At 43.8% G+C, this 24,788-nt stretch overlaps 1 protein-coding gene across 6 annotated transcripts in view; it reads left to right on the top strand.

The window, feature by feature from the left end:
* The window catches only part of MKLN1 (muskelin 1), a 169,585-nt gene that overhangs the window by 43,352 nt on the left and 101,445 nt on the right, over positions 1-24,788 (top strand). For 4 of the 6 annotated variants that reach the window (XM_045028871.1, XM_045028886.1, XM_045028878.1 and 1 more), the window contains 2 exons: positions 1,493-1,581; positions 24,523-24,632. In XM_045028871.1, coding sequence (XP_044884806.1) covers positions 1,493-1,581; positions 24,523-24,632 — 199 coding nt within the window. The remainder of the gene's footprint in view (positions 1-1,492; positions 1,582-24,522; positions 24,633-24,788) is intronic. The other 2 variants (XM_045028903.1, XM_045028895.1) reach the window with 1 other exon arrangement.

Here is a 24,788-nt window from a genome sequence, read left to right as displayed (position 1 = left end):
CTTGGTTAACAGTGCAAAAAGGCTGCTAGTATAAGCCTGCTAGTGCCTCCTGTGGTCCCATGGGCAGATAACTGATGTGATATGGTCAGGCCAGGGAGCATACATGTCAAAATTTAGCTCTGGGAAACCTTCCCTACCTTGTTCTAACCACAAAGGATTTGTGGAGGGTGAACTCCTGGAGGTTTTGAAGAGCCAGGGCGCTAATGCTTGTGGGCTGAGATTCCTTTCTTCTGCATACCTGAGACTCGCACCTAAATTTGAACTACAGTTGTGGAAAACTTCTAATAGCTCTTTAGGAGTTCTGTAGTAAGTGTTCTCGATTGCATAGGTATAGAAACTCATTGTAATAGTACAGGTCTGAACTACTCAGCTGCTTTACCTTCATGTTGATTGATCTGTCAAAGGACAGAGTACAAAACTAATTTCTTCTTTGTCTTAAAATCACTTGATTTGGTAGTCCAGTGGTAGGTATTTTATGGAAGGCAGCCTATTATCAGTTTTAGACTTATCATAGATCTTAGAATAATTACTAATGTAAATTTGAGAAGCCCACCTAGCAAGTCTCCTGCCTCCTAAAGGGACAGATAATGTTTAGATCAGTCACTGTACTTTGAGTGCAGAGGAGCCATACAGCAAGAGCCAATGTTAATTGGAGGCCAGCAACAGGAAAGCCCAGTTATAGGGAGTGTGTTGCTAGTTTGTTGAAGTAGTCAGTACTCGTTGGCTGCTCTTCCTTGATCAAAGAATCAGACTAGTGCTGCCTTACCAAGTGAAACCATGGGGCATGAAGAACCTAGCATAGATATCCTGCAGGATCATGTTGTAGGATTTCAAAAGCATCTTCAAATTTGAGCTACCCTAATTTAGTAACTTTAAATTGCTATTGCTTAGTGCTTGAATTGTGGGGCAACTTGATGGGAAGAGGGAAGGTTTGAAATAGGGAGGAAGGTATGCTAGTAGTTTGCTGGTATAGTTGAGCAGTCTTTCAGTGTCATTTGACTTCTCAATTTGTCAGGAATTATTGCTTCATGTATCATTTTTTATAAAAATGGACTTTAGTATAGTTAAAATTTATTATGAATCTTGATACCTTGCACTTTATGTAGTACTTTTTCATCTGGAAATCACAGAGCACTTTTAAATCAATCAATTCTCATAATGCTCCTGTGAGGTAGGCAAGTATTGTCTATGGCTTACAAATGGGAAAGCTGAGTTGCAGAGAAGTGACTTGCCTAAAGTTACACTTTGAGTCGGCATAGATGGGAACAGAATCCATGTCTCCTGACTCCAGTTCCCTACTCATATCACTAGACATGCTACCTCCTTGGGAGGTAAAGTGGCTGACAGCAGTCCAGACACTGGTCCAGCATGCATACTTATGAATCAGTAGTAAAACGAAACCATCACATTTCAGACATGACCTAGGTTGCATTTACTAGCTAGTTCTAAAATACAAGGTAAGATTTAGTAACTTTATTTATTTTTTCCACAGTGGCTTAAAGAATGATTATAACAAAGAAACATTCACCTTGAAGCATAAAATTGATGAACAGATGTTCCCCTGTCGATTCATTAAGATAGGTAAATGCATTTTTTCAGCATTCTGAGTAGAAAATAATCTCTTCTTATACTTGTGCCAGTCTTGGGCACTTGTGACTATGCTGTACTCAGGCAAAATATCCAAAATAGCTGTTCCATTTCATGACCTTAGACTGGTTAGACTAGAACACAGTGAAGCCTTGTAACCAAGGAGTAATAGTGTAATATTTTAAATCCTATGGACTGCAAGCAAAGTAGAATACAAACGTAAAGAAATGTAATCATATAGCCAAGTAATATTGCTGGGGAAGCTGCTTACTGTCCTGTTATGAATGACAGTACAGAGCTTTAAAAAAAAAAAATCAGGTAGTTTACTGCTGATAAAAAGTTGAGCATTGACAGCCTTCAAGGTTGAATTCTTCTATTCCTAAAACAGATACAGCATGGTTAACAGGAACAGAAGCTTTCCTTACCCCTTCCATAACAGGTAGACCAGTGATGAGCTGCCAAAATCTTAACAACGGGTTCCCTATAAAAAGTTCTGATTTAAGGGATGTGCGACAGCATGTATTTTTTGTACCAATAGGGTTACCATACGTCCATATTTTCCCAGGAGGTGATTAAGAACCAAAAAGCCTGACATGTCCAGGAAAATACAGATGTATTTTAACCCTACCTAAAGTTCTTTTTTTAAAAAGATGGGGCTGAACTAGAAATGAGCTCCGTTTCACATGTGTGGGTGGTGATCAGGGACAGTCTCAATTTTTGGGCCTTTTTCTTATATAGGCTCCTATTACCCCTCACCCCCATCCCGATTTTTCACACTTGCTGTCTGGTCACTCTAGGGTGTGCACATGTGTGGGTCCCAGCTGCTCCCTGCCCCCCCCTCATTAAAGCAGGTGTGCAGGGTTACTGCCCTGGGAACTGCAGGGCACCAGTGGATGTGGGGCTGGCTGCAGATAGGGGCGTGGGGCAGGGCTAGCTGGAGGCAGGGAGTGACACGGGCTGGCTGTGGGCAGGTGATGCAGACGGGCGGGCTGCGGGCGGAGGGGGGCTGCGGGCAGAGGGCGGGAGCTGGCAGGGGGTGGCTGGGGCAGGCTGGGGGCAGGGGGTGGCTGGGGCAGGCTGGGGGCAGGGGCTGGCTGCGGGTGGCTGCGGGCAGGGGGCAGGAGCTGGCAGGGAGTGGCTGGGGGCAGGGGCAGGCTGGGGCTGGCTGCGGGCAGGGGCTGGCTGGGGGTGGCAGGGGGTGGCTGTGGCAGGGGGTGGCTGGGGGCAGGGAAGGCGGGGGAGGGGCGCAGATACTCGCAAGGGGGGAGCAGCCCGAGCAGCAGGACGCAGCCGGGGACTCACCAGGCAGCAGCAGCAGGAGCCCCGAGGCCAGAGGTCCAAAGAGCAGGAGCAGCAACAGGGCCAGGAGGCAGCTCACATGGCTCTCGCAGCACAGCGCAGCGCCCCCCGGCGGCCGGGAGGAGGAATTACAGGCTTCCCAGGCAGAGCCCATCAAAGCTTCCCTCGCAGGGAAGCTAGTTAACAAGCGGTTCTAAAACCGCTTCTAAATTTAACAACGGGTTCGCGCGAACCGGCTCCAGCTCACCCCTGAGGTAGACCCACCCTGAATAAAGAGACAATATCTGAGGGAAACAGCAGGTCAGTCCTCGTGATGTACTGAGTCATTGGTCTTTCTGTCAACAGGTGTATCAATTAGGGCCTCTTGTGTTGGTGGTTTTTGTGATATGAGCATTTGTCCACTGAGAACTGGACCGAGTCATTTCCTCATTTCACCTGGGCCACCAAGCACAATAACATTTGTTCACTGTTCTTCTTTGCTGCATTTCAACGAGTGACCTAGAGGTGAAAGATTCCAATTTATCAATTAGCTGAGCTATCTGGTCCCTCAGTGTATGTCTACACTGCAATTAAAAAAACTCACGGCACTGAGTCTCAGATCGGTTGAGTCTGGCTCTCAGGGCTTGGGCTGTGGAGATATAAAATTGCAGTTTAGATGTTGGGGCTTGGGCTGGAGTCAGGGCTCAGACTCTCCTCTCTCATGGGGTCTCAGAGAATCTGGGCTCCAGCCTGAGCCTAAATGTTTACATAGCCAGTTTATAGTCCCGTGAGCCTAATAAGGCTGATCGGCAGCACAGCCACAGCTGGCCTCTGGTCTTATATTGTGGTATTAGACATATCCTCAGGTCAAGAAATAGATAAGTTTATGGAGGATATTCCATCAATGGCTATTAGCCAGAATGGGCAGGGATGGTGTTTGGCAGCCTCTGTTTGCCGGAAGCTGGGAATGGGTGACGGGATGGATCACTTGATGATTACCTGTTCTGTTCATTCCCTCTGGGGTACCTGGCATTGGCCACTGTTGATACTGGGCTAGATGGACCTTTGATCTGACCCAGAATGGCCATTCTGATGTTCTTATTTGCTTTGCAGTAGTGACTATCCTTTGAAAGGAAAACAGCAAGGATATACTTGCAGAACAGTGGAGGAATGAGACAGGTTACTAATACAACTCACAGCATATGAATTATATAGCTTGAGTATCTTGAGGTCCTGTTTTATCTTACCTCGCTCACCCAGACTTGGCTGAGACTGACTGACTGAGGCTCCTCTTGGAATCCATTCTCTCTGTCACTCATACCTCTGCTGTAGAGTTTTGTAAAGATGTTGTCTCCATTGTGTGTAGGCACCCAGGGAAGTGAGAACTTAGGCCCAAGAATTTAAATCTGTGATTTGTTTGATAACCAGAAGCCCTAATACACTTGCACACTTTTATGGGAATTTTTTTTGTTTACTACTGCCCCCACCTCCCCCCAATGATCTTCTTGGCCATATAATCTGCAAAATTTGGCTCTGAGGTACTTCGTGACAGAAGAGCAAGGTAAAGCAGCACAAATGCTGCATTGAGTATAGACTATTTGAATGTATTAGCAAAGTTGCATTGCCCTTAAACATGCTGAGGCCTATTTATTTTGTCACAGGATAAAAATGTTACATTATGGTATTACTTTTCATCTGTTGTGATGAAGGTGAAAAAAGTAATGCCAGTAACTTTTTGGTCATTTTTTGAGCTACTGGCGCATTAAATGTATGCTGCTTTACCATTCAGAAAATGGTTCAGATGCTTTTTTGAGCTCAGATTTACAAATGACAGTTTTAAAAATTAACGCTTGATATACATAATTGCAAGCTAATTCTGAATGTGTGCTTTTCTGTGGTTGAAGGAAACCGATTTGATAGGTTATGAATATCTAACAGTTGTGTGGAATGTGTGTACTTCATTAATTTATGCATGTACCAGAGAGAGGGGTTTGGAATGCCCACAAGTGAATATTTATTCCCAGCATTTTTCATAGATCAGATGTAGGATGATTTGACATTACTCCTGGGGGAATTCTGCACCACTGCACACACGCAGAATTCGTGTGTCCTGCAGAATTTATTTTCCCTGCAGAAAACACATTTTTCCCAAGAAGTGCTGCAGTTCTTCCTTTTGCCCACCGGAGGCTGCTGTGGCACCAGAACAGCCAATAGTATGAATGCAGCTGGCTGTTCTGGTGCCACAATGGCCTCTGGTGGGTGAAAGGTGGAACTGCAGCACTTCTTGGGCATAGTGTATTTTCTTCGGGGGGGCCGGGGAGGGGAAATTCTGTGCATTCGCAATGGTGTAGGATTCCCCCAGGAGTAGAATCACAGTACCCTGCCTGCGGAGCCAGGTTAGGACAGACAGAGTGGGGCACACGGGACTGCTGGGGGCAGCGGTGTCACAGATTAGGGTTCAGAATGGCTAGTGAAGGGAACAGACTAGGGTGTGGGCTCGGGCTGGTGGGGTAACAGCATCGAGCCAGGGGCTGAATAGGAGTGGGGGTGCAAAGCCATATGGGGAGGGGTGAAGGAGGGCTGCAGGGACATATGAGGATGGGGGGTGCAGGAAGAGGGGCAGGTGTGCCTGACTGAATGGGAGAGGCTTGGGGTCAGCGAGGGTCTGCATGGGGGAGGCTTCTGAACTCCCTAACAATCCTGCGGGGGCCCCCCCCTTTCCATACTTCTCCCACCCACACCCAACAAACTTCCAGGTTCACTCCAGGCTCCTTTCCTTTCCCACAGCTCCTCCATTACTCTTGGCTCCCCCAAGCCTTTGCACTGGTTTTGACGGGTGCAGGAAATACACTTCTGTATTGTAATTTAAATTAATTACTCCAAGTTCTGTACTAATATGCCTAGTAAGAATCGATTTCTCAAAAAATTTCAGAATCTTATTTTGATCTGTATTGTTACCGAGAAACTTGCTGAAAGATATTTTGAAATAAATTACCAAAATAATTGAAACCAGCATGATGATACAGGTCTGTCGCATCTTACGCGCATTTAACATGCACGATTTCAGCTTTACGTGGTCGGCAAAAACAACAAAAAAAAAGAGAAAAATAACAATTTAAATACCGTTTCTGTAGTGCGGGCGATTCCACCCGCCATTCAACTCAATGTAATTTTGACTGTACGCGGTTTTTGCTTTACGCGCTAACCGCAGAACGGAACCCCCACGTAAGATGAGACAGACCTGTTGTTTATAAAATATGCAGAATTTTAAAATATTGTGTGCAGAATTCCCACAGGCGTAGGACATGCCAGTCAAAGAGCTTTGAGGTGTGCCTTGATACCAGGTAGTGTGTGTTTGTTTTTTCTAAAGAGAATATTTTGCTCTCATTAACACTCAACATTTTACTTTTCGCAACGATTCTCAGCTTTTCACCTTTTCATTACTTTAGTGATATGTAACAATGACATAACAGAAGTGTGCATGGACCTGGGAATGAATGAACTGTGGAGTGTCAGAGGTCACTGCTGAGGTAACAGTGGCTGGATAACCTAGAACAGGGGTCGGCAACCTTTCAGAAGTGGTGTGCCGAGTCTTAATTTATTCACTCTAATTTAAGGTTTCGTGTGCCAGTAATACATGTTAACGTTTTTAGAAGGTCTTTCTATAAGTCTATACCATATAATTAAACTATTGTTGTATGTAAAGTAAATAAAGTCTTAAAAATGTTTAAGAAGCTTCATTTAAAATTAAATTAAAATGCAGAGCCTCCCCAACCAGTGGCCAGGACCTGGGCAGCGTGAGTACCACTGAAAATCAGCTCACGTGCCGCCTTTGGCACATGTGCCATAAGTTGCCTACACCTGACCTAGAAGAATGGGTCTGTGTGGTTCTGGACTTGTAAACAGATGCAGTAGGCAAAAACTAAGTACAGTTAGGTCTGGTCTGTCTTTGGATGGAATATATCGGAGAGAGGAATGAGTCTCTGTTGGTTTTGTACGCCAGGCTGTTCATTACTGGACTACTAGTGACTGCAAAAGCATAGCTAGAAGTCTTAGCATGAGAACAACCTTGCCTATAATGCTTCTGAATACCAAAGCCCCTTCATCAGTTTTTTGCTGAAATGGATTCCTTACAAACAGAGAATGTTCATTTGTTACCCTTCTACATCGATTTGATATGGGACTCTCCATTCTAAGCTCCTTTTTTTAGTAACTTAATTTCTTGATTCCTCTCTCTTTTGGGATGATTTTTTTATGCTTTCTGCATGCCCAGAAGTAAATTTTGGTTGTGGAAAATTGAAGAGAGTCTACATAGCCACTTGGGAAAGATTAGGCATTTAAAAACTACAAGTGGCTTTTAGACTGAAACCTATTAAAATACTTTCTATTTTGTTTTATGCAGCATTGTTCATATAATAATGTGACATGAAAGTGTTTCTACTGTGAAAATGCTATTGTGAAATCCGTTATCTTTCATGCTTACGGATCAAATTTGCTCAGTTTACGAGTAAACTTTACCCTACTTGCTAGCCATGGTAATTTAACTTGGGATAGGAATGCACAGTGTTCCTTGTGACATCACCAAAAATCAAAATTCTGTAAGCCAAAATTTGCTCTTATATGAGCCTACTGGGTAAAATCCTGACATCAGTGAAGTCACCCATTGTCATCAGTGGGGTTGCACAAGTGTAAATGAAGACCTAATTTGGCTCGGTGGTTGGAATTTGGTTAACAGTTCTATTAAGCATGCCACGAAGACTCAAACGTCCGCTTCTGTAGTTGAATGAGCTCTGCAGAGTTAGCAGAAGGAAAACGGTGTGGGGAAGGGGCGGGGGGAACTCAACCAAACCCCCAAATGCCTTATGTTTGTGTTCAAACATGGCTCCTAACTTGAAAGGAGTAGACCTGTTGACTAAGAAGGCAACTTTAAAAACATCTTTTAGAGTTGAGCTACATTTTATAATTCTGACCGCTTGACATTGTTCGGACTTCATAGGCCATGCAACAGAGCAGTGGGACATGTTTAACCCTTATAATAAAACTCTGTTTTGCCTGGTTGTTCATTGAAAGACTAGGCGTGGGTGAGGGAAGTAGCTTACTTGGATATTCCATATACCAATAGAAAGCTCATATATTCATTTCTTATCTCAACACTTCAATTTCTGGCCCTTCTGCCTTCCTTGGTTTCAGGAAGGTTTGCTTGGGGAAAGCTCTTTATTGAGGGTGTTGTGAGGATTGTGGTTATACTGAAAACTTATCAAGAGGAGTGTCTGACATACCTAATAACTGGCATGAGTTAATTAGTCCGCATGTGCCATAAGCTTTGGTATAATGGAATGGAACTATACTTGCTTTACTGTTGCTTCTCTGGTAAGTCTTTTGTAAATAAGTTGGCTGTAATGTTATCTAAATTGTATCTTGTAGCATGTGTTTCTATATACAGTAACTCCTCACTTAAAGTTGTTTCGGTTAACATTTGATTGTTACGTTGCTGATCAATTAGGGAACATGCTCATTTAAAGTTGCGCAATGCTCCCTTGTAAGGTTGTTTGGTAGCCACCTGCTTTGTCCACTGCTTGCAGAAAGAGCAGCCTGTTGGAGCTAGCTGGTGGGGGCTTAGAATCCAGGGTGCACTGGCAGACCCTCTTATCAGCTCCCTGCTCCCCTAAGTTTCCTGTGTGGCAGCTGCCCAGCAGGCTATCAATTGCCGGGCAATTCAGCTGTCTCTCCCCCCACTGCTGTGTGCTGCTCCTGCCCTCTGCCTTGGAACTGCTCCGAGGAGCCTCCTGCTTGCTGTGCAGGGGGGGAGGGGTGTTAATGTCAGGGTGTCAGCCTCTACCTCCACTCCTGTACCCTCATCTCCTGTACCTTATCTCCATTGCGGGGGGCACTACAGGTCTCAGGACTGAGGGAGCTTGCTGGCAGAAGCTGCTCTCTCAATTTGCTAATCTACTTAAAAAGGCAATGTACTTACAGTGGGGTCAGTGTACTTAAAGGGGCAATGTGCATCTCTCTCTCTCTCTCTCACACAGGGTGTGTGTCTGTGTCTCTCTCTTCCATGCTGTCTCCGTCTCTGTCCATTTGTGCTGCCTTGTAGAGTGTGAGGCTCCATTATCAACGTCTTAATCCTTGAGGGCTCAGCTGAGTGCTAGTTGATCATTTAGCAGTAAGGCATTCCCTGGGAAATATCCCATCCTTGGACTCACTCCACCACCGCAACCAAGCTTCACAATCATCATTGCTGTGAACAGTATTAAATTCGTTTAAAACTTTTATACTGACTGTGAGTGTGTACATACATATAAAATAGTCTTTTATCTGGCGGAAAAAAAAATCCCTGCAACCTAGCCCCCCATTAATTCTTAAAGGGAAATCGGATTCGCTTAACATCATTTCGCTTAAAGTAACATTTTTCAGGAACATAACTACAGCGGTAAGTGAGGAGTTACTGTACGTGTATGTTGTGTGGCCAAGTACCATAATGTCGGCCTGCAACGGTATAGTTGAGGTTGCTGTAGGAATTGTAGATAATTTAAGATTACATTTGAAATAGATGAACTCAGACTTCATTCACGTTTCCCCAGTCATAATATTTTGGATGATGTTTTTATTTCCATCCTCTATCACATGCTCCCTCAGTAGGCCTGTTCTTACATCATTTTATGAAAACAAAAGCACCTTAGTGCCAGTTAAAATACCTGTATGTTTTGTAAGTGCCCTAAATATCTTCACTGCTTTTGATCTTGTTAAAAAGTGTGGTCAGATGTTTGGCTGCGTGTGTGTTCTCTCTGTGTGCTGTCGCAGCTCTGTGTGGACAGTTGGCACAGCAGACCTTGAGCGACCCACCGAACGACCACAAGAGTCGTTAAGGTGCGAAGGCATCCAGCCAGGTTTATTGTCGACGAAGCACAGTAATAGCACCTGGCAGACTCTACGAGGATACTAAGACATGTGTATCTGTGATAATGGACGCAGCTCAGTCCATGACGGGACTTTCCACTGCTCCCTGGGCTGGCCACAGATATTCCCTCTGAGATGCATCTTTATACCCTGATATAAACAAGTTACGTACTGTCATCCTAACCTTATCTTTTAGAAGGGGTCAGTGTGTTTCTGTTATCCTTGGGGAATGTTTTTGTACCATCCTTTTTATCTGGATGTTCTGGTACCACTTGATATCGGGATGTGTCTGCATGAGTACTCTGTACTTAGCACTTCTTAGGAATGTGTATTTTTGCAGCATCAGCCCTGTTCTTGCAGATTCTGTGAGCAGGTTCTGCCTCATACCAGGCCTCTAATACAAGGGCTTATGCCTCAGGCTCTCTTCCTACTACAAAAAGTATATTGATTTCTGTTCTGCACCAGTTTTTTGTTACTGTGTAGCAGTGACTCATTTGGTCTAAACTGTTTACATGTGCAGTACTGATTGCTGTAGTACTAGCAACAAAATATGCTGAGAATCTTTAAGCAGAGAGCTGTTCTGAAGGTTTTTACCGTGGCTAGTATGAGCCAAAGATAACTAAAGCTCTACCCCCAAAAGGAGGGGAGTGCCTAGCACAGTGGTCCCCAACCTTTTTCGTTTGGCGAGCGCCAGATGAGCCACGGAGGACCGTGGTGGCGGACAAGCATCCGCCAAAGTTCCGCCAAGTGGCGACGTCAATAGGCGGCGCCAAAGACAAACAGCGTCATCCAGAGGCGTCACTGCTGAAATACTGTCGAAAATCGGCGGCATTTCAGTGGCGCTGCCGCTGGATGACGCAGCTTGTCGACGGCATTTCGGCGGATGCTCGTCCAGCGGCCAGTATGCGGGCGCACTTCGATGCCTCAGCGGGTGCCATGTCACCCGAGGGCACTGCATTGGAGACCCCTGGCCTAGCATAATCCAGTACAGAACATACACATAATAGGGCATGACCACTGCGGTGAGAATACCCTTGCAGAATAAATCTTTGGACTTCATTTTTACAGAGGCTACTTCTCAAATACTTGGGAAGATTTTACAGGCTTGAAGGGCAACACAGAAGAAGAGATGTAGTCCGGGGTGGGTGAAGGAGACAAAGGGAACTGTTGGGAAAAGAACTTAGATGGGGCATAGGTATTAACCTCCTCCTCCAGATCCTTCCTCAAAACTCGCTACTTTGTTGCTTTTGCAAATATTACAAATAAAATAAATTTACAAGAAAACTAGCTCAATACATAACAAAAATAGGGTTACCCCCATGACCATATTTTGTGTGAATCTCACTACTCTTTCAAACTGCATCCCACCGTCTGTCTCTCCTTATGTCATGACTAATTTAAATGGTTGCTACCCCAACCATATGACACTTTATCCGAAATGCTGTGCACATCTCTAGGAGCTGTATAAATGAGGGCAGAAAACTGTGAAAGTGAAGATGAGAAGCTTGCCCTTAATGTAGAAGAGTGGGAGCCAGAGCGAGATTCAAGACTGAGGAGATGTGCTTAGAGTGATGGAAAAGGAATCTTAAAATGTCCTTTTGTATTAGAGTTAAAGGACAGGTTATCTAGCCATTCAATTCATACTCTTTTTTTCTCTCCACCCTCATTATTTGGAGCAACTTTAAAATATCTGATGAAATTTTCTTGGGCTTTGTAGCCCCAGCAAGGCATCTATCATCTGCCCTTCCCGTATGTGGTATAACTTCTGTTTTAATGCTACTTGTTTTTAAATACTTGTGAAATAGAATGATCCTGCATAATGGAACTCTGATAGTGTAAACACCACTGCTCACCTCTTTTCTGTTTTATTTGTGAACAAATCTAAGACCTTGTTGAATGTTTAATGAGAGGTATTGAGCTGTTTGTGGTCTTGCATCCTTGTGGTATTCATGGTTCACATTTCTGAAGTACCTGTCACCTTAATATCGGGACATGTACGTAAATGATGAGAATGATCTCTAAATGGGATTTTAGCTGTCCAACCTGAACCTCCATTTCATGGCCTCTCAGGGTATGATTCCAAGTAAAGTGGGGTGAGGTGTAAAAAGCTAAGGTGCCACAGGACTCGTTAAGACTGACTAAAGTGGGGTGAGGTGGGGAACCTGCTATTCCATTAAAACACCTGTGTAAGGAGAAGTCTTTTTCCTGGGTCCGGTGTTAAACCTGGGCTGTTAAATCTTTGCTAGAAGCCAGGTCCACAGTTTCGGCTGTCCATTGAGAAGTTCTGTCTCGGTCCATGTGAGGTGTACCTTGTGCTCTGACAGCTTTCCAACCATCAGCTCATGTTTCAGTGTGAGGGACAAGTGGCAACTGTTGAGATAGATGGGACACAGCCCCTTAATCATTTAGCAAATGATCGCTAATGCCTTGGATTGGACTTGGACTTGGAACTGGGTAGGTAACTAGTTCTGAGGGTGATGCTCAGGGGTGGAATGTTCTTGATGGTCTGCCTTGCTTAGTAGAGAGGTTGCTGAATGGTATGCCAGTTCTAACATTTTCAGGTCTTCATGACTCTTACTTGATTTTTTCCTCTCTCTTTCCAAGCTTTTTGGGGGCTGGGGTGGATAGACAGATATCCTAAAAGCTATTAAGTGCTATTGGTTCTATTTATTTTGTGTTTTATAGCCTCTAAAATTGTAGTGTGGGGGACAATGCTTTTTCTTGTAGAGAAGAAACTAAATGAAAACAATCATATTAAACTTTTATTAACCCTTAATTTTTTTTACATGCAGATCTGTGTGTGAGAGAATTTGATAAATTGCTATATATGCTCTTGGATTAAATCCACTTCTAATCAAGAGAAGAATGTTAGTAGTGGTTGCTGATGAGCAGGACCTGTTACTAAAGTCCTCTGTTCAAAGGACAAATATAGTTAAGACAGCAGGAGCATAACTTTCACCTGCATTGTGCATCAGTCCTGACCTGAAAAGATCACCTTATCTACAGGGGACTTCTGCTCTCCAGGGCCTGTTCAATCCTTTTTGCCTCGAATGTGTTAACCATCACCAAGCAGTATCTTTTTTGGGTTTCCCCGGATGTGACACCTATCCACTAGGAATTGGACTGAGAGTAACTCTCTTGGAACTCTGAAAGGCCATCAGATGGTGGGTCACTTCCCAACTGATGAATTTGAACAGATGACCTGAAGGCTTATGTCAGACATGTTACAAATTCAATAAATTATCGGGTCGCAAGTATAGTTTTGATACTGCTGTAGTATGCCCCACTCGGAGTAGGAGATGGAGTAGGGGGCAGGTTCTAGTGCTGCATTGGGGAGCAACTGTGTAATATCTTCTCTATTTGGATTTTTGCTAGGTTTTTAACTTTCAAAGTATCTGAACATTGTGCTGGGGAGGACTGTACTCTATGAAGTGATTTAGGGTTTTATTTGCAAGTTTAGCAAAGAGTGGAGGAAGCCATCCCAACAGTCTAGATTGTAAAAGTTTTTGGAAGACATGAAAAACAAATTGTTCTTTATGGGAATGTTTATTTTTCAAAATAAAATAGGCATAATACATATCCTGCAGGCACAGCATTTGGCAAATCAAAGATTAAGAGCCAGGCAGTGTAGTGAGGAGAACAGTTTTTAATAGGTTTCAGAGTGGTAGCCGTGTTAGCCTGTATCAGCAAAAATAACGAGGAGTCCTTGTGTCCCAGTTAGTCTCTAAGATGCCACAAGGACTCCTCGTAGTTTTAAATAGGGCATCTTTGGTAATGAAAATAGTCAAAAACAGTGGACTGGAGGCACGTATAAAAATCTTCAACTTTGTGTTGTAGAATTGTGTTTTCTGTAACACTTTCCATACTAGTGGTGTCACGGATTAGCATTTGAACATCATATGCAAATGTTGCAGCAAAATTTTTTTCCTTTGCAATAGCTAGGAAAAGCACTTGCACACTAAGACATGTTCAATTGAGGGACATTAAGGTATCCAGGACTCTGGAGGTATCCTCTTTTTTTTATGTTTCAGAAAATGTCCTAATTTAGTCTAGTATCAGATGGGTAGCAGTGTTAGTCTGGATCTGTAAAAAGTGACAGAGTCCTGTGACACCTTATAGACTAACAGATGTATTGGAGCGTAAGCTTTTGTGAGTGAATACTCACTTCATCAGATGCATGTAGTGGAAATTTCCAGAGGCAGGAAATTTGACACCATCAGCTCAGAATTAAACAAAGACTGTGAATGGCTAGCCAACTACAGAACCAGTTTCTCCTCCCTTGGTGTTCACACCTCAACTGCTAGAAGAGGGCCTCATCCTCCCTGATTGAACTAGCCTCGTTATCTCTAGACTGATTCTTGCCTGCATATTTATACCTGCCTCTAGAAATTTCCACTACATGCATCTGACGAAGTGAGTATTCACCCATGAAAGCTTATGCTCCAGTACATCTGTTAGTCTATAAGGTGCCACAGGACTCTTTGTCACTAATTTAGTCTGAGACTTTGTAAGTGAAGAGAGAAGGTTTCAGTGAAGTGAATAATAGGAATGGGGAAAGAGAGGGTGGAATAAAAATCAGAGCCTGCTGAGGACCCTCTGGATTTCCCCTAGAAATCTATGAAGTAATAATCTTCTGATGGCCATTCCTAGAATCTTGGGTAACAATTTTCATCTGGAAAGTTCTGAAAGGACATAGTAAAGTCTAGGGATTGCGTATTTGAGTAGTTGCTTTGCATCCAGTTTGTTTTTGTTTTTTCACACTGCACCCATCATTTGTTTCTTGTCACATACAAATATTCTTAAATGAGCCTGCAACTGCTGGGCAGTCAGTTGAGACAAATCTGCTGCTCTCTGTGAGATCCATCTGGACTGGGGCCAGGACTTCCTTAGTCCAGCAAACCCACGGCTTATCTATGCTGCCCCACAGTTTGGACTATAGGGGTGTGTGTGAATACTGAAGTACTGCACTTAAATTCCTCCATGTGGATGATGTGGGAGTGAATAAAAAGGTTCCTAGTTCGCATTAATATGGTCCTAAAGTAAATTAGGAATCTTTTAGTTTGTGCCTGCAGTGTCCACATGGGAGTTCTGCTCAGCACTTTGCTGTGCACTGCAATTCATACCTTTGATGTCTGAGCTGTAGTGCAGTGTAGACATAGCCCCGGAGCCTAAACCATCTTTTGTCATGTCTTGAAAGGCAGTCAGCAAGGAGTATTTTAATTTTGGCAAGGACATTTTCTCTCCCCTCCCTGCGCTTGAGAGGTTGCCCTTTTCCTGCAATCACTTTCATCCCTCTCCTTTGTTTGGCAATTGTTCCCTTTCATGCAGTGATTTTGTTTTTGTGAGAGCTATTTGCTATGGTATCAGGTACTTTGGTTCTGGTGTTCCTTTGGAATGGATCGCATTGTAATCAAAATAAAAGCCAATTTCACCCCCCCCCCCCCTTGAATTGGGACAAAATGTTGAATTTTTGTGTGGAATAATCTCGATTTGGAAATGGTGGTGTTTTGCTTTTGAAATTTTAAATTGAAACAAAACACTTGGATATTCTTGAATTGGAACGTTTAATGTCAGTTTATTTAACTGACCCAAAATGTATCACTTTCAGTCAATTCAACATTAAAAATCATTTCCCTATAGTTTTGCATTGCCTCATAGGAGTTGTAGAGCAGGTACCTGATGCCCTCTTTCCCCTGTGGACTAGACTCCTTGCCCAGACTACAGCTTCTGTGTTACTTCCATGTGTGACTTCCATGATGCACTACACAGTGTGGTCAGGGGAGATCATGTTGCATCATGAGATGTAGTGTGGTCAGGGAGCCTGCTTCATAGGGAGAATGGGGGCATGGGGCATCTGAATTACAACTTCCATGATGCAACGTGGCAGTATAGGAAGATGCAGTTCAGCAAACCAGAATAGTTTTACTTGTGTCGAACTGCCAAAATTAAACATCTTGTTTCAGTTTTTCCTAGAGGAAAACTGGAAGAAGGAAAAAAAAAAAGCCAAATTTCCAGAAAATACATTTTCAGTCAATGATTTTGGACAGAAAATTCCCAGCAAACTCTAAACCTAATATATTGTGTTGACTTGGTATATTTGGCTTCCTGTATGGAGCTTGTGTATCTACCAATAAACACTTTTTAAAACTAAGCTATTTAGGAGAGGAAGTGAAGTCTCAGTTTAAACTACAGATAGTTACAATTGCACAACTAAATATCTATCAGTGGGAATTTGGCTAGGACATCAGTGTCAATATCCTGTTCTTAAGAGTGTAATAAGACACTTTTAATTACCACCAGTGGTCCGAGGATATTAGGATTGTAACAGGAAAGATAAAATGATACCTTTACTCGCTAGTATGATTGGTTGGGATGGAGTTTCTGTACCTCCTGTATCTCTCCATAGTTTCAGGTCTATGCTGCAACTTCAGTGTAGAGTCCTCTGTCTTGGCTTGTGTTGTATAGTTAACCCAGCTAAATGCTATAGATCTACAGCATTACACTTTATTCGTATTAGATCTGCCTACAGACCGTCTGTTAAAATTTTGCACTGAATTTTGGCATCCTTTGCTATTACTAAGAGAGAGCATGTCATTTTTCCTTAAAGTGTAACATTTTAATAGCTGTTTTCACTTTTAAAGGGATATTGTCAAATAGTTTAAACCCCAAAGCTATCTTATTGTACCTCTAAAATTAAGGAGGACGTTCTCCATGTTCCATAACTGTTTGAGTTGTGCTTCACGTTTTCTAAATGCATGTACTATTTATTCCTTAACCTTCATTGGCAGGTCGCTACTGCTGTGGGCTTGAGCATAGTGTACTCCTGGGGAAAATTTTGCACCAAACATTTTAAATGTCTGAGCACAATATTTTAAAATTCTTCATATTCTATATTTCAAAATAACACACTATAATCACTCCAATTATTTTGATAATTTATTTCAAAATACCTGTCAACAAGTATGTCAACAGAAACACCATAACAAAAAAAAAATCCCCAGCAGTAGAGAGTTAAAGAAACCCCTACAACAATTCAGTTCCAGTTAGGGGTTTTTGGAGGGGGTTGTATGGCACCTCCAGAGCCCAGACATCTGCATTCCCCTTTCCCCAGAGCCCAGCCACATGGCGTGCCCCGGCCCAGAAACCCACATCCCTCCATCCCCCAAAGCCCAGTCCCGGAGCACTCTTTGGCCCAGACACCTGCTCCCCTCTCCTCCTCCAGAGCCCCGTTGTGGGGTGCACTCTGGCCCAGACACCTGCACCCCCAGAGCCTTTACTCCCCCCACCTTATTTACTGTCCCGCTGGGGTATCTGGTGTGGTGTGACTGCCCTTCCTCACCCTTTGCCAGAGCTGGGTCTCCCAGACCTTCTCCTGTCCCTGGGAGGAGGAGGAGGAGGATCAAGCCGTGTAGCTAGACCATGCAGAGCCTCCATGCCTGCCATGCTGGGCACTCTGCTCACTGCAAGCTGGGCTCTGCAGAGTCCAGAGGCCCTTAGTGGGGGTCTGCAGCCCCAGTTCTGTAGGGGAAACCTGGAACTCTGCGCACATTCTGCATTGCGCAGTGGCACAGAATTCCCCCAGGAGTATGTCATGGTCTAGACTTGCTATGGTAGTAGTTCAGTGGCTCTCAAACTTTACTTGTGACCCCTTTCACATACCAAGCCTCTGTGTGTGACCCCCCCCCCTTATAAATTAAAAACACATTTAACACCATAATAAATGCTGAAGGCAAAGTGGGGTTTGGGGTGGAGGTTGACAGCTCGCAACCCCCTGAGGGGTCCCAATTCCCAGTTTGAGAACCCCTGTAGTAGTTCTTACTAGCGCTGCCTGCTGTTGAGGGAAAAGCCACATCCATTGAAGTTATGTCACTCCAGGGTGTTTGCCCAAACATGGGGTGAGGGCACAAGAGGAGCCTTGAGCAGGCTGCCAGCTAACCTGACATCCCTGATGTTAGAAATGGGGTGGGAAAGAGTAATAAATATTTGATGGGGGGAGTTTTAGGGAGAGAGGTACACAGTTGTGGAAGGAAACTACCAGGAAGCCAAATCGGTTTCATTTGCAATTAGATAGAAATAATGTATGGATGAAAGTTGTGAACCTGGAAAAAGCACAACACGTTTTCCTTCCAAGACAATGTTGCAAATCATGTAAAGTAAAAAAACCCAAATCTGATATCCTCTTCCTTAACCAGGGATGGTGTTTCTACTGTTGGCAAAAATGAAATAAACCACACACTTTAAGTATCAGTGGGGTAGCCGTGTTAGTCTGGATCTGTAAAAGCAGCAAAGAATCCTGTGGCACCTTATAGACGAACAGACGTTTTGCAGCATGAGCTTTCGTGGGTGAATACCCACTTCTTCGGATGCAAGTAGTGGAAATTTCCAGGGGCAGGTATATATATGCAAGCAAGAAGCAAGCTAGAGATAACGACGTTAGTTCAATCAGGGAGGATGAGGCCCTGTTCTAGCAGTAGAGGTGTGAAAACCAAGGGAGGAGAAACTGGTTCTGTAGTACAGATGTGTACCCAGAAGCCTCCTACTGCAAGACAAACCCAAGAAAGAAATCAACAGGACTGGCCATCACATACAGTTCCCAGCTAAAACCCCTCCAACGCATCATCAGGGATCTACAACCCATCCTGGACAATGATCCCACACTTTCACAGGCCTTGGGTGGCAGGCCAGTCCTCGCCCACAGACAACCTGCCAACCTGAAGCATATTCTCACCAGTAACTGCACACCGCACCATAGTAACTCTAGCTCAGGAACCAATCCATGCAACAAACCTCGATGCCAACTCTGCGCACATATGTACACCAGCGACACCATCACAGGACCTAACCAGATCAGCCACACCATCACCGGTTCATTCACCTGCACGTCCACCAATGTAATGTACGCCATCATATGCCAGCAGTGCCCCTCTGCTATGTACATCGGCCAAACTGGGCAGTCTCTAAGGAAAAGGATAAATGGACACAAATCAGATATTAGGAATGGCAATATACAAAAACCTGTAGGAGAACACTTCAACCTCCCTGGCCACACAATAGCAGATCTTAAAGTGGCCATCCTACAGCAAAAAAACTTCAGGACCAGACTTCAAAGAGAAACTGCTGAGCTTCAGTTCATCTGCAAATTTGTCACCATCAGCTCAGGATTAAACAAAGACTGTGAATGGCTTGCCAACTACAGAACCAGTTTCTCCTCCCTTGGTTTTCACACCTCTACTGCTAGAACACGTCCTCATCCTCCCTGATTGAACTAATCTCGTTATCTCTAGCTTGCTTCTTGCTTGCATATATATACCTGCCCCTGGAAATTTCCACTACTTGCATCCGAAGAAGTGGGTATTCACCCACGAAAGCTCATGCTGCAAAACGTCTGTTAGTCTATAAGGTGCCACAGGATTCTTTGCTGCTTTTACACACACTTTAAATATCATGTACTGCCCTCAGTTTGCCCATGTAATGTCCATCAGTGTCAAAACCCATTGGCCATTTGAGCTGTTGTATTCAGATTCCAGCATTCTGACCCTACTTTCCTCCACCTGTGTGCAAGCGTCTAGTCCAGGGGTCGGCAATCTTTCAGCAATGGTGTGCCAAGTCTTCATTTATTCACTTTAATTTAAGGTCTCACATGCCAGTAATAACATAACATAAGAAAGGCCGTACCGGGTCAGACCAAAGGTCCATCTAGCCCAGTATCTGTCTACCAACAGTGGCCAATGCCAGGTGCCCCAGAGGGAGTGAATCTAACAGGCAATGATCAAGTGATCTCTCTCCTGCCATCCATCTCCATCCTCTGCCGAACAGAGGCTAGGGACACCATTCTTACCCATTCTGGCTAATAGCCATTTATGGACTTAGCCACCATGAATTTATCCAGTCCCCTTTTAAACATTGTTATAGTCCTAGCCTTCACAACCTCCTCAGGTAAGGAGTTCCACAAGTTGACTGTGCGCTGCGTGAAGAAGAACTTCCTTTTGTTTTAAACCTGCTGCCTATTAATTTCATTTGGTGACCCCTAGTTCTTGTATTATGGGAATAAGTAAATAACTTTTCCTTATCCACTTTCTCAACATCATTCATGATTTTATATACCTCTATCATGTTCCCCCTTAGTCTTCTCTTTTCCAAGCTGAAGAGTCCTAGTCTCTTTAATCTTTCCTCATATGGGACCTTCTCTAAACCCCTAATCATTTTAGTTGCCCTTTTCTGAACCTTTTCTAGTGCTAGAATATCTTTTTTGAGGTGAGGAGACCACATCTGTACACAGTATTCGAGATGTGGGCGTACCATGGATTTATATAAGGGCAACAATATATTCTCAGTCTTATTCTCTATCCCCTTTTAATGATTCCTAACATCCTGTTTGCTTTTTTGACCGCCTCTGCACACTGCGTGGACATCTTCAGAGAACTATCCACTATGACGCCAAGATCTTTTTCCTGACTCGTTGTAGCTAAATTAGCCCCCATCATGTTGTATGTATAGTTGGGGTTATTTTTTCCAATGTGCATTACTTTACATTTATCCACATTAAATTTCATTTGCCATTTTGTTGCCCAATCACTTAGTTTTGTGAGATCTTTTTGAAGTTCTTCACAATCTGCTTTGGTCTTAACTATCTTGAGAAGTTTAGTATCATCTGCAAACTTGGCCACCTCACTGTTTACCCCTTTCTCCAGATCATTTATGAATAAATTGAATAGGATTGGTCCGAGGACTGACCCTTGGGGAACACCACTAGTTACCCCTCTCCATTCTGAGAATTTACCATTAATTCCTACCCTTTGTTCCCTGTCCTTTAACCAGTTCTCAGTCCATGAAAGGACCTTCCCTTTTATCCCATGACAGCTTAATTTACGTAAGAGCCTTTGGTGAGGGACCTTGTCAAAGGCTTTCTGGAAATCCAAGTACACTATGTCCACTGGATCCCCCTTGTCCTCATGTTTGTTGACCCCTTCAAAGAATTCTAATAGGTTAGTAAGACACGATTTCCCTTTACAGAAATCATGTTGACTATTGCTCAAGAGTTTGTTTTTCTATGTGTCTGACAATTTTATTCTTTACTATTGTTTCAACTAATTTGCCCGGTACCAACGTTAGACTTACCGGTCTGTAATTGCCGGGATCACCCCTAGAGCCCTTTTAAAATATTGGCGTTACATTAGCTAACTTCCAGTCATTGGGTACCGAAGCCGATTTAAAGGACAGGTTACAAACCTTAGTTAATAGTTCTGCAACTTCACATTTGAGTTCTTTCAGAACTCTTGGGTGAATGCCATCTGGTCCCGGTGACTTGTTAATGTTGAGTTTATCAATTAATTCCAAAACCTCCTCTAGTGACACTTCAATCTGTGACAGTTCCTCAGATTTGTCACCTACAAAAGCCAGCTCAGGTTTGGGAATCTCCCTAACATCCTCAGCCGTGAAGACTGAAGCAAAGAATCCATTTAGTTTCTCCGCAATGACTTTATCGTCTTTAAGCGCGCCTTTTGTATTTTGATCATCAAGGGGCCCCACTGGTTGTTTAGCAGGCTTCCTGCTTCTGATGTACTTAAAAAACATTTTGTTATTACCTTTGGAGTTTTTTGCTAGCCGTTCTTCAAACTCCTCTTTGTCTTTTCTTATTACACTCTTGCACTTAAGTTGGCAGTGTTTGTGCTCCTTTCTATTTGCCTCACTAGGAATTGACTTCCACTTTTTAAAGGAAGTCTTTTTATCTCTCACTGCTTCTTTTACATGGTTGTTAAGCCATGGTGGCTCTTTTTTAGTTCTTTTACTGTTTTTCTTAATTTGGGGTATACATTGAAGTTGGGCCTCTATTATGGTGTCTTTAAAAAGGGCCCATGCAACTTGCAGGGATTTCACTTTAGTCACTGTACCTTTTAACTTTTGTCTAACTAACCCCCTCATTTTTGTATAGTTCCCCCTTTTGAAATTAAATGCCACAGTGTTGGGCAGTTGTGTTCTTCCCACCACAGGGATGTTGAATGCTATTGTATTATGGTCACTATTTCCAAGCGGTCCTGCTATAGTTACCTCTTGGACCAGCTCCTGCGCTCCACTCAGGATTAAATCTAGAGTCGCCTCTCCCCTTGTGGGTTCCTGTATCAGCTGCTCCATGAAGCAGTCATTTAAAGTATCGAGAAATTTTATCTCTGCATTTCGTCCTGAAGTGAAATGTTCCCAGTCAATATGGGGATAATTGAAATCCCCCACTATTATTGGGTTCTTAATTTTGATAGCCTCTCTAATTTCCCTTAGCATTTCATCATCACTATTACTGTCTTGGTCAGGTCAATAATAGATCCCTAATGTTATATTTTTACTAGAGCATGAAATTTCTATCCTTAGAGACTCTATGGAACCTGTGGATTCGCTTATGATTTTTTACTTCATTTGAATCTACACTTTCTTTCACATATAGTGCCACTCCTCCCGCTGCACGACCTGTCCTGTCCTTCCGATATATTTTGTACCCCGGAATGATTGTGTCCCATTGGTTGCTCTCAGTCCACCAGGTTTCTGTGATGCCTATTATATCTATATCCTCCTTTATCACAAGACACTCTAGTTCACCCATCTTATTATTTAGACTTCTGGCATTTGTGTACAAGCACTTTAAAAACTTGTCCCTGTTTATTAGCCTGCCTTTTTCTGATGTGCCAGATTCTTTTTTATGTGACTGTTTATCATCTGATCCGGCCCTTACATTATACTTTTCAGTCCTCTGCTCCTGACTATAACCTGGAGATTCTCTATCATCAGACTCTCCCCTAAGAGAAGTCTGTGTCCGATCCACACGCTCCTCTGCAGCAGTCGGCTTTCCCCCATCTCCTAGTTTAAAAACTGCTCTACAACCTTTTTAATGTTTAGTGCCAGCAGTCTGGTTCCACTTTGGTTTAGGTGGAGCCCATCTCTCCTGTATAGGCTCCTCCCATCCCAGAAGTTTCCCCAGTTCCTAATGAACGTGAACCCCTCCTCTCTACACCATCGTCTCATCCACGCATTGAGACTCTGAAGCTCTGCCTGCCTACCTGGCCCTGCGCATGGGACTGGGAGCATTTCTGAAAATGCCACCATAGAGGTCATGGATTTCAGTCTCTTCCCTAGCAGCCTAAATTTGGCTTCCAGGACATCTCTCCTACCCTTCCCTATGTCATTGGTACCTACATGTACCATGACCACCGGCTCCTCCCCAGCACTACACATAAGTCTATCTAGATGCCTCGAGAGATCCGCAACCTTCGCACCAGGCAGGCAAGTCACCATACGGTTCTCCCGGTCATCATCAGACCCAGCTATCTACATTTCTAATAATTGAATCTCCCATTACTAACACCTGCCTTTTCCTAGAAACTGGAGTTCCCTCCCCCGGAGAGGCAACCTCAGTGCGAGAGGCAACCCCAGCACCATCTGGAAGGAGGGTCCCAACTATGGGAAGGTTTCCCTCTGCTCCCATTGACTGCTCTGCTTCCCTGGGCCTTTCTTCCTCCTCAACAGCACAGGAGCTGTCTGAGCGGAGGTGGGACAATTCTACAGTGTCCCGGAAAGCCTCATCAACATACCTCTCTGCCTCTCTTATCTCCTCCAGTTCCGCCACCCTGGCCTCCAAAGTCCGTACATGGTCTCTGAGGGCCAGGAGCTCCTTGCACCGACTGCACACATACACCACCCGCCCACAGGGCAGGTAATCATACATGCAACACTCAGTGGAATAAACTGGATAGCCCCCACTCTGCTGCTGGGCTTCTGCCTGCATTGTCTCCTAGTTAATGTAAGGGTGGTTTAAAGAAAGCGGTTTTGAATGTAGTTTGGTTTATAGGTTTTAGGATTTTAGGGGGGGGCCACAGGGAAGGGGTTACGGCCGGCGAGGGACTCCCGCTCCCTTCCCACTCCCCTTCTAAACTCCCTTGCGAAACTCCCTGTTAGCAGCCCCTGGTCGCTTGTGCGCGGCTTTATAAAGCCCTGGCCTGATTGAATGCCCCGCCCACTGATTAAGGCTCAGCCAATTACCAGAGGCTTCGAGCTTTCAAACCTGCCTCCAACTGCCAGCCAGAGCACACGGTCCCTCAAACAACCAAACAAACAGACTGACAAACACAAGCTCAGCACACAGCAAGTAACCCCCAAACACAAACAAACACACACTACAGACAGTCACTTACCCCACAGATGCTGTATTAGCTCCTCCTTCACCTGGAGAACTCCCTTGTGAAACTCCCTGTTAAACGTTTAACGTTTTTAGAAGGTCTCTTTCTATAAGTCTATAATATATAACTAAACTATTGTTTAGTAAGTAACTATTGTAAAGTAAATAAGGTTTCAAAATGTTTAAGATGCTTCATTTAAAATTAAATGAAAATGCAGAGCCCCCCGGACCGGTGGCCAGGACCCGGGCAGTGTGAGTGCCACTGAAAATCAGCTCGCGTGCCGCCTTCGGCACCCGTGCCATGGGTTGCCTACCCCTGGTCTAGTCTGTGAAGATCTGCTGTCTTCATCTTTTTTTTCCCCTGCAAACTGTTTTGAGGCACAGCTTAATATGATGTATGGCTGGTAAATTTTCTAACCTTACAGAAAATCAATAACCAGAAATTTGTGTGTAAAGGAAGAGAATTTTTTTCTTGTTAAATCATTATTCTTCTTGGGCTAAAAATGCATTCTTTCGCTACAGTGTTGTAGGTTTGATCAATAATCTAACAAGTATTTGACATTTATGTACCTTTCTTTTTCCCCCCCCCTCTCCAGTTCCACTGTTATCATGGGGGCCCAGCTTCAATTTTAGTATCTGGTATGTTGAACTTAATGGCATTGATGATCCAGATGTGGTCCAACCCTGCCTCAACTGGTACAGCAAGGTAGGCCTGCATTTTAAATGACTGCACCACTCTCAAAGCAAACACAATCTCAGGACACTGTAAAACTTACTCTTGTGGAATTGCACTATTTCTCTTCTGTTCTGCAGATATCAACTGTTTAAACAAGCTTGTTTTTCCTTTTTTTTAATTATATAT

This window comes from Mauremys mutica, chromosome 1, assembly GCF_020497125.1.
Source record: "Mauremys mutica isolate MM-2020 ecotype Southern chromosome 1, ASM2049712v1, whole genome shotgun sequence".
Lineage (NCBI taxonomy): Eukaryota > Metazoa > Chordata > Testudines > Geoemydidae > Mauremys > Mauremys mutica.
Note: the sequence above shows the minus strand (reverse complement) of the source record. Positions and strands in the feature narration are given on the sequence as shown.